This window comes from Gossypium hirsutum, chromosome A07, assembly GCF_007990345.1.
Source record: "Gossypium hirsutum isolate 1008001.06 chromosome A07, Gossypium_hirsutum_v2.1, whole genome shotgun sequence".
Lineage (NCBI taxonomy): Eukaryota > Viridiplantae > Streptophyta > Magnoliopsida > Malvales > Malvaceae > Gossypium > Gossypium hirsutum.
In genome coordinates this window covers 8,216,326-8,226,958 of record NC_053430.1, presented here as the reverse complement: position 1 = coordinate 8,226,958, position 10,633 = coordinate 8,216,326, and the positions used below count along the sequence as shown (strand labels likewise).

Here is a 10,633-nt window from a genome sequence, read left to right as displayed (position 1 = left end):
GGGTAGAAGTGTGAATAAATTGCAAATATGGGCTGCTAGTATTATATAGTAAATTCGGCTAAGCATGGGCTGGTACTAAATTGCATGAACTTGCAATTTTATGTGATAAGGACTAAATTGTAAAAAAGTGAAAGTTTAGGGGAAAATGTGTAAAATAGCCCTAAAGTGTGTTTTGGACTAAATTGCATAAATAGTTAATTAAATAAGCTGATTTTGATAATATATAGATCAAGATAAGCTGAGATTGGAATTAGATCGGGGAAAAAGAAAAGTGGACGAATAGTCGATATTTGCTTTCTGAGCTATACGAGGTAAGTTCGTATAATTAGAATCGAACTTTTAAATACTTGTATTTATTTGTAATGAATGTGTATAATTGAGTAATTGATATACTTGGAATACTAATTTTTTATTGATATAGTTTGATGGTTTCCAAGCCTCGTTTGAACTGTAAGAATTCGTAGGATAGAGTGACATGTCACTATGGTTACTGTTTTGGTTGAGATCCTACATGTGTTGCAGACTCACCATAGCTTATATGAGCTTACTAATATATCAGCTCGTAAGAGCTTACTGTTCTTAGCTCGTATGAGCTTACTAATTTAGCTCGTCAGAGCTTACCGTTTTAGCTCAATAGAGCTTACTATCCATCAGCTCAGGAGGAGTTTACTGTTCATAGCTCGAAAGAGCAGAAAATGATAAGGAATTGACGGATTACTAATTTATATATACTGTATATCACCCGAGTATCCCTCAAGATTCTAATAAGTTCAACGAGCATAAATTCTATGATATGATAAAGTACTGTTTATACGAATGAATTACTATTTATATGATCGAAAGTAAAATGTTACAAATGATGTACTTAATGTATGTAAATTTGTTATGATACAATGTATTGAATATTTACATTGAGATAATGGATGATATCATGTATTTAAATGACTAACATGTGATGAATGCTTGTGTTTAGGCAATTGGTAATTGAATTGGTTACACATTGATTAATTGCATTGTTTATGTATAAATGGTAAGTTTAATTCTAAATTATACTGGCTTACTAAGCTATAAAGCTTACTCTGTTTCTTTTTCTATGTTTTATAGAGGTTCGATAGCTCGCTCGTTTCAGACAAGTCAGAGTTTTGCGTCACACTATCTAGTTGCCGATTGGTACTTTTAAATTTGTGGATATATGTAAATATGGCATGTATAGGCTAGTATTAAAGATGATAAGTATGGTTACTTGAGATAATGAATTTTTGGCACATTTTGTGGTATAAGTCTAAGCCATGTGATTTGGCTAAATTTGGTATAGTTTTTTGGCAATTATGGTATGTTTGATAAGTAGTAGATGGAATGGAATTATGCAAATGTTATCTTGATATGTGGTTGGCATATGATTGGAAATTGCATTATGTTAATTAAGTATTTGAATATTATGTTGAATTGGTATCATATATGTATAAAATGTATTGAAATGGCTGCCTATTGAGTTATGAATTGATGAAATTTTATGCTTGTGCATGTATGTGAAAATAGGGTGGAAAAATGACTTTGCAAATAGCCTATTTATGTCCACATGAGCAGAGACACGGGCGTGATGTTACACGGTTGTGTCTTCCCTGGTGTTAAATTAAAATAAAGTCATTATGCTCCACATGATCTCACACACGAGCGTGTGACTGGCCGTGTGGTACAAGTCAGTATACCTTATAGTTTAGCACGGCCTAGCACACAGCTTGGCACATGGGCGTGTGTGGCCACTTCGAAGGGCACACGGGCATGTGGTTGGCTATATGACCCAATTCAGTATGTATGCCCTGTTTCCACACGGCCTGTTCACATGGGCGTGTGACCCCTGAAATGTTGAAATTTTTCTAAGTTTCCAAAATTTTCATATGTTATCAGTTTAGTCCCAAATCATTTTTAAATCATGTTTAAGGACTTGTAATTCCTTATAAGGGACAATATGATTGTATTGAATGGTATTTGATTATGAATGCATAAATGTATGAGTTATGTATGTTAAATGATGTGTATTGATCGGTAGTACCTTGTAATCCTATTCCGGCGATGGATACGGGTTACGGGTGTTACAGAATACATGTGTATTTTGACGTTTGATGATAGAAAATGTATGCTTGCTATTAGATAAGCAACATTTGTAAAGTGATTTTTGATAAAATTGTCAATTAAGGGCTAAATTTTGAAATATTTAAATTTTGTGGTTAAATTGTGAAATAAATGAAAAATATGGACTGCTAGAGACCTCATTGAAATTTGGCTAGCATGGGTTTTGGTTGAATTATATGAATTTGTGATTTTATGAAATAATGACTAAATTGTAAAAATGTTGAAATATTAGGGGAAAAAATATAAAAGTGCCTTAATGTGTGTTTTGGATTAATTGAATAAAGAGATTATTAAATAAGTTAATTTTGATTACATTTAGATCAAGAAAAGTGAAATACAGATTTAGATCGGGGAAATAACAAGGTTTCAGATTAATCGACTTAATTCACTATTTTGCATTCGAGGTAAGTTCGTATGTAATAAGCTCGTATGTAATAAGCTTTGTTATAATTGTATTTTATATGCTTTGATATTGTATAAATTGTAAGTACGACTTTACGGACATGTTCGACGACGATTCAGCAAGTAAGAAATCCCGGTTGAACCTTAGGAATTGTTTAGGATATGAATGACATGTCATTAAGGGTTATGTGATTTGGGTGCTAGTCCGTACGTCCTACCGGTGGCTGAGTTATCCAACATGTGTTGCTGATACTCGTCAACTTGTGTGAGCAGCACCGTGTAGCTTCGTCATGACCGTCAGCTTGTGTGAGTAGACCTGTTGATAGCTCTAGTGTGAGCATTGTATGTGATATGAGATTGAGATAGCTTTGGCTATATTTGTAGCACTTAAGGTGCGAGATTCCCAAGTATCCGATAGTATTCCAAATGGTTCAACGGGTATGTCAAATATGTGGATAAGTATGAGTTTGATACAGAATGGTACAGGTTTGTACATGAACTGAGCAATACATTGAAATAAGGAAAAACTATGAAAGTTACATCTAACTTTGTGAATGCAAATGTGGTAGATTGGTGATTGATTATAAGCTACGCTATGTTATGTTTTTATTTGCTTAATTTGAGCATATATGATAAGTTAATTTAAATGCTATATGAACTTACTAAGCTTTATAACTTACATTGTTGAACTTTTCGTGTTTTATAGTGAATTCAAAGCTAGCTTGGATTTAGGGACCATCGGAGACTTCATCACACTATCCATCTCTCACTTGGTACCTTTGAACTTAAGTATTTTGGGTATATGGCATGTATAGGATTATGGTCATTTTGATATATAGTTTGATAATGAAGTTAGCCATTTGAATTGGCTTGTAAATGTAAATGTTTTGGCTTTGTATAAAGCCATGAGATTTGACTTAATTTGGTTGTTTTGGTTGTGTATACATATGTGTATATGGTTTTGGTTAGATGTTTAAATATGGTTATGTTATGCTTATTAAACATTTGGTAACTATTGGCATTAAATGGTTGAGAATTGAATTTGGTATGCTTGTGAGATTAGGCTAAATGATGCAAAATTGTATTGATGATTTGAGATTATGAGTTTTAGTATGAAATTGAAATGGCATATTGTGGTATTGTTATGATATGTATTGGTTGGCACTGAAATGGTAAAATTTATGCTTGGTTGAGAGTAGATGAATGCCTATATATGCCATGTTTTGATGTCAAATGGATTGTTTTAGGTATGTGTAAAGTTTGGTGGCAAATTGGCTTGGTAAATAGTCTATTTTTTTCCACACAGGCAGAGACAAGGGCGTGTGTCTCAGCAGTGTGTGACACACGATTATTTTACACGGCTGTGTGTCCCTTGGTGTTGAATTAAAAATCAAGTCAGTATGCTTCACACGGCCTAGCATACGGGCATGTGACTTGGCCGTGTGGCATAAGTCAGTATACCCTATAGGTTTGGCAGAACCTAGCACACGGCCTGGCACACGGGCGTGTGTGGCCATTTTTAGGGCACACGAGCTAGTCACACAGGTGTGTGTGTTGGCCGTGTGACCCAAGTAAAATAGTTACACGGGGTCAGACACGGGCTAGAACACGGCCATGATCCCATTTCGAATGTCCATACGGCCTGTGACATGGGTGTGCCTTTGGCCGTGTAAGACACATGTGTGTCCCTTGTAGTTGAAAATTTTTCTTAGTTTTGTAAAAATTTCCTTAGTTCTCAGTTTAGTACTGAACCATCCCGAATGCATGTTTAAGGTTTTGTAGGCTTGTATTAGGGACAATGTGATTGAGTTTGAACGATGGTTGCATGAAATTTGAAAATGTATGTGAAATGAATGTTTAATCGTTTTATAAGTCCAGTAATGCTCCGTAACCCTATTCCTGCATTGAATACAGGTAAGGGGTGTTACACCTACTGTGATACTTCTCATTTGAAAGCAACGAAGAGGATGTTGAGATATATCAAAGGAACAGTTGATTTTGGTGTTTGGTTCGTAAAGGCAAACACGTTGAAGCTTGTTGGGTACATTGACAGTGATTAGGCTAAATTAGTGGATCATATATGAAGTACCTCCGAATATTTCTTTTCGCTTGGATTTGAGGCACTCTCTTGGAGTTCAAAGAAACAATCGACAGTTGCTCAATCTACAGCTGAAGCAGAGTATGTAGTTGCGACAACAACAGTCAACCAAACAATTTGGTTGAAAAAACTTTTGCTTGAATTGAATCTTGTGCAGGTTGAAGCAACCCAAAATTTATGCAACAACCAGTCTGCTATAGCAATTGCGCAGAACGTAATCTTCTATGGAAAGACAAAACATTTCAAGATCAAGTACTATTTTGTGAGAGAAGTCAAATAAAGGAAAGAAGTGACTTTGGTTCATTGCAGTACTGAAGCTCAACTTGCAGACGAGGAAGCTAAGAAACAAAATTGGTGTTTGCAGCATGAAGGCCAAGGAGGAGTGCTGTGAGATGACCATTCATGTAACATGCACATTTGGTGAACCCTTCAAGATTGGCGAACTCACGGTAAGTGGCGAGCTACCTCAAATGAACAGTAAGTAGCGAGCTCATTACTTTGGCAAACTAGAATGTGAACTAGGGTCGCGGGAAAAATGCAAACTAGGATCATGAAGAAGATGCAAGTTGTCTAAAGCTAAACTATGAAGCTATGAAGCAACTGGATTTGAATAACTTACGTGCAAGTTATGTTTTAATATTATGTTTTCCAGATTTTTAGGAGATTTAGTATTTATTAGCATAGTATATTTGATGTTTATTAGCATAAAATCTTTGCTATTTCTTTCCAGAATTATGAGTCTTTTTTTGTTGTTATAAATACCCTTGTTTCATTGTTCAAAAAGTGTGTAATATATGAAACTTTAACAGACAGTTTTGTTGCTAAATTTCTTGCTTCTTCTCTACAATTCTTCTTTTCTTAGTGTTGAAATTTCAACATCAACCACTTGCCCGCCAGAATGTAGCCACCATTCAATCTTCTAGGCATTTAATCTACTGTTAAAAGCATAATCCTTTTGGTCACAAAACCCCCACATGGGTTCAACTACTTCGTACCTCAAATCAGAAAGAATGACACCTATCATAGACATCCTCGTCCTATTAAGGACATCTACCTCATGTATCCTATAATGATGGTCTGATAACGAATCTACCACGCAAATGCTACCCAACACGAGACCTCATCTATAAACACTCCCCAAGATAATGAAGTGGGGATCGACTCTTTAGCACACTTACCTACACTCTTCCAGTTTATTCCCAACTTCCACCTCCACCACCTTCACTTTTTCTACTCTCCAATTCTTTCGCTGGACAGGGTGAATCGATCTCCGTCAGCACCACCACTTCCTCTTCCTTGTCTCCTCCTTGTTGATCCACACATCAACAAGAACCAATTTGATAGAAAATGTAAATATTGAGGGTAAAATTTTTCATTATACCTTATTTTTAATCAAGTTCGGATCACTCTCATATTAGATTTTAGAGCTAAAAAAGATATAATTATGTTAGGATAAAATGAAAGTAAAAGGTTTAACTTGTAAACAATGAATTAGTTGAAGGCGTTTTTAGTATTTTTAACCATTAAGTTATTATATCCAAGGCAAAGCAAACGCACCGCCATCCTTCTCGGTTAGAGTGGAGCTCGCATGAAACTCATTAAAATTAGTTGAATGAAAAGCAACTAGTTCGACGTAAATTGCGTATGACCAATCTTTTCTTTTCTTTTTTTAACCTATATATGGAGAAGTCAAGAGTTTTCTCTCGATCCACAGTTCTAGCAGTACAGCACAGAAATAATCTTATCTAACAACTACTATTTATGCAATTTGTTCACTAGCTAATTTACTCCTTCACATAATCCTACATTTCTAAGCATCATTGCATTCAAAAAAACAAAATAAAGGTTTCAGTCTTTTGTGTCCTAATTTTCTCGACCTACTTTCTTCTCCAAAGTTGCAGTCAAAATGTTGAGTACAAATGCGATTAGAACCATCGTTGGGATCATCGGTTCGTACCCAAATCACCATTAAATCAAATGCTTAGTGAATACACACACACGCACACATATATATATACACGTATGCATGTATTTTGTTATTATTTTTCTAACTTATAGTATATTATCTCTTTTTATTCAGGAAATATCATCTCCTTATTCCTGTTTCTCTCGCCCGTGTATGCAAATTTATGCTTCTAATTTTTACATTTTGTCATTTCTGTTTTTTTAGTAATTGCTAAAATTATTCTTGTTTGTTTGTTTGGTTTACGATTAGCCCCACATTTATTAAAATATTTAAATTGAAATCCGTGGAAGAGTTCAAGCCGGATCCATATGTAGCAACAATCTTGAACTGTGCCATGTGGGTGTTCTATGGTCTCCCCATTGTCCATCCCGACAGTCTTTTGATCATTACCATCAATGGTGTTGGCCTGGTGATTGAGGGCGTCTTCGTAACCATCTTCTTTATCTTCTCTAACAACAAGAAGCGAGTTAGTATAATTACATACATACATATATATTCACCATAATTTTCCATATATTGAAAAGAAATCCCATTCTTTTCCTTTTGCAGAAGAGGATTTGCTTTTATCTTTTGATCGAAATCATCTTCATGGCAGCTGTAGTTTTGATTACTTTACTTGTGTTCCAAACAACCCAAAAAAGGTCCATGTTTGTTGGAATTTTGGCCATTGTCTTCAACATTGGAATGTACACTTCACCATTGACAGTCATGGTACGTATCAATTTAGTTTTCTTTTTATACCTTTCCATTAGCTAAATAAAATTCTCATATTTATTGAATTATTGACGTTTGGCAGCGTATGGTGATTAAGACAAAAAGCGTCAAGTACATGCCCTTCACTCTCTCCCTTTTTAACTTCTTAAATGGAGTTGTTTGGGTGATTTATGCATTACTCAAATTTGATATTAACGTCTTGGTAAACTCTCTGCAAGCTCCTCTTATATATATTTGGAATATATGATACAAGAGTATTAACTTTTATATACAAGGGAAGTGACCATAATCACGTATGTTACATGTCCATGTCTATGTCCTTAATCGACACTTTGTTTTTTTTGTGTAGATTCCGAATGGCTTGGGAACCCTGTCAGGTTTGGTGCAGCTTATACTTTATGCATGGTTCTATAGAACTACCAAATGGGATGAAGATGATAAAGCACCAGCTCAACAAGTTCAACTTTCCGAGATTTGATGATGACGCCATCAAATTTTATTTCTCTTTATCCTCCTTTCAAGTGGATTTGTCGTTCTTGTTTGTCTATCATTCCCAGGTTTTTAGATTTTCGTAGACAAAAAATCTGTACAACAAATATTTTCTTGCCAGTATTTCGATTCCACTTTAATTGCAGAAAATGTTTGGTTCCCGTTCCTACAATATTGAGTTCAATCTTGTTCTTGTTTCTTATTAGTTTACTATAATTCCTCGGCTTCAAACAGGTCTTATATGTGTGTGTGTGTGTGTGTGTGTGTGTGTGGCCTAAGACTACAATCCACCATTTGCAGACATGTTCTTCAACTTAGGCTGTATCCTTGCAGAACATCTTATTGTGCATATTTCAATTTTGAGTGTTATGCAAATTTTATTGTCAGACCTGAATATCTCAAGAGCCGTGTAACCAAAGGTTCCAATCTCTCTTGTCATGTCATTAACCCAAAATCAACAATCCTCACTGTACGTTTCTTGTCTAGCTTATTTACATCTATGTGAATGAAGGTAACTCAACCTACAAAATCATAGACCCCCTCTTAAGCATAAAGCTCAAGAAAATTACAAGACACAGCAGACATGTAAGTATTATGCTTGAGCTATGAAACCATTTCACTACAACACAACAAAGAAAAGAAATTACAAACAACAAAAACAAGACATAGGTACTCTCTTGCAATATCAAGGGAATGTTGAGCAACCACTTTAAAAGCTAGCTTTCTTCTCCTATTCTTTATAAGATAATAGTTCAGAACACCCCTAAGAAGATAATCAAGAACAACACAACACACGCTACTTGGCCTGTATATATAGCCTTGATGAGCTCATTGTTGCCCCTATAAACTATAACGTTTGAACCAGAATTAGTGAGATTAAAAATAATAAGAAACTACAAAGATGATCAACGACCACAAAAATAGTATAATTAAAACTTACAAGCATGCTAGTCTCTTTTAGGATACACAAAACAGCCAAGTCCTTATAAATCATCTGACATAAACCCCAAGATAATAACCCATAGTAACTTAGAACCACTGAGGCTAATGAACTATGAGACGAAGGGACCTCAAAGCATCAATAACGAGATCAAGTATTATAATAGCCCTTGTCTAACATTGCATCAAAAACTAGAGTAAACCTTAGTAGAAACACCTGATTTTACCGTCTGCTTTCAGCTGTGAAATCCTATTAAAGAATAACCTTGATTACACAAAACTAAACTGAAATATTCACTAATGCAAATTATGTGAGAATCTAAAACTTAAATTAGTCAATTCGTCTAAAAGGTAGGGGGGGAATAGCCTTGAAAGAACACAATATTAAGGGAAAAAAGAATTATTTTGCATTTGGGCACTCTAAAAAGATTCTAACCAGCAACATCCTGGCCATCATATTTTCCACGGTGAACAGTACCAAAGGTACAATGAGCAATGATAGTTTTGATGATGAACTTGGAAGATCGATCCCCCACCAATGTCTCCCCTTCTCTAAAGTTGCCTTCTTAATGGTGCTATATTTGGGAGCAAGCCTCATCATCATCATCTCTCTTTCTCTTGTTGTTGCCACTAGTCCTAAGGCCTAACCCTGTAAAGATGCCTGTCAAGTATCTAATCGGCTCTCACAAACCTATCAGAGCTATCCTTCATACTTTTGAAAAGGTAAAAACTTTTTACAGAAACTAAAGGAAGAAAAAACAAATAAAAAAGTGAAAACTGAGAGAGTTGCTCAATAATAAGTGATGGGTGATTGTTACACTGGGATAAAAAAGACCAGCTTTTTAGTCCTTGTTTCTTCTTGTTTTTTCTTCTTTGTTGTTGAAGTTGTTTCCGAAAGAGAAAAGAAAGAGAGGGAAGGCCACATGGACACATGGAATTGCCTGAACATAAGGTGTGTAGCTCACCCACTTTCTTTCGTTTTTCAACATTCACCCTTTTTTTTTTCATTTTTCACTCTACATATTTTTACTTTTCTTTCGTTTTTCAGAAAAAGGCCGATTTCTAAAAAAAATTACGGAAATGAGCCATTTTGCCTGGTATTTAATGGAATGGCCCTTTTTTTATAAAACACGTTGAGCTGGAATCGTTTTTAGAGAAAAATTAGAAAAGCGCCTTTAGCTCAACGCTTTTTTCTCCTCTTACCTTGAAATAGCATCTATGTTAACGCGCTTTACTAAAGCGCTTCCACTTAAGCGGGCTTTTTTCCCTATTCCAACAGTCATTTATAACGACAAAAAAAAGAGAGTGTATAAACCCCTAACATATTTCGTAGCCCGCCATCGTGTAATTTTATCCACTGATCAAAGAGTATGTTAGTAAGGCATGTTGCCTCTACCAAGTTAGTTGACTCTTTAATTTCCAACATCTCATGAAAACGGTTCTTCATGATCTCATACTCTGTCAATATAAGTGAGGCGACAATTACATACCAAAAAATATTTTAAAAAAACAAACGAAATATTACAAACCAAATAATATTGGTGGCGATTAATGTAACAGTCCAATTTCAGTGAAATCAAAATAGTGGTTTCGGGACCACAAGTCCGAGTTTAAAAAATGAAATTTTTTAAATTTCATAAAATGATAGGTATTATGATAGGAATATTGCATGAAAATTTTTATCGAAAAATTTTATCAATTATGTGTATAATTGCAAAAAGGACTAAATTGAATAAAATGTCAAAGTTGAATTCTAGTAGTTATTAGGATTAAATAGCTATAGAATTCAAAATGTGAGGTCCTTATATGACAATTAGGCCATTGATGAAAAATATGTAGATATTTTTAGTGATTCATCCATGAAAAATTGAAAAGATGCAAAGACAAAATTG

At 34.8% G+C, this 10,633-nt stretch overlaps 1 protein-coding gene across 1 annotated transcript; it reads left to right on the top strand.

The window, feature by feature from the left end:
• The first annotated feature begins 6,411 nt into the window (after window positions 1-6,411).
• Window positions 6,412-7,974, top strand: LOC107926638 (bidirectional sugar transporter SWEET5). Its single transcript, XM_016857536.2, has 6 exons — window positions 6,412-6,582; window positions 6,714-6,750; window positions 6,849-7,065; window positions 7,149-7,310; window positions 7,396-7,515; window positions 7,663-7,974. Exons 1-6 carry the CDS (start codon window positions 6,540-6,542, stop codon window positions 7,789-7,791), a joined length of 708 nt encoding a protein of 235 aa, XP_016713025.1. The 5' UTR covers window positions 6,412-6,539; the 3' UTR covers window positions 7,792-7,974.
• The last annotated feature ends 2,659 nt before the right edge of the window (window positions 7,975-10,633 follow it).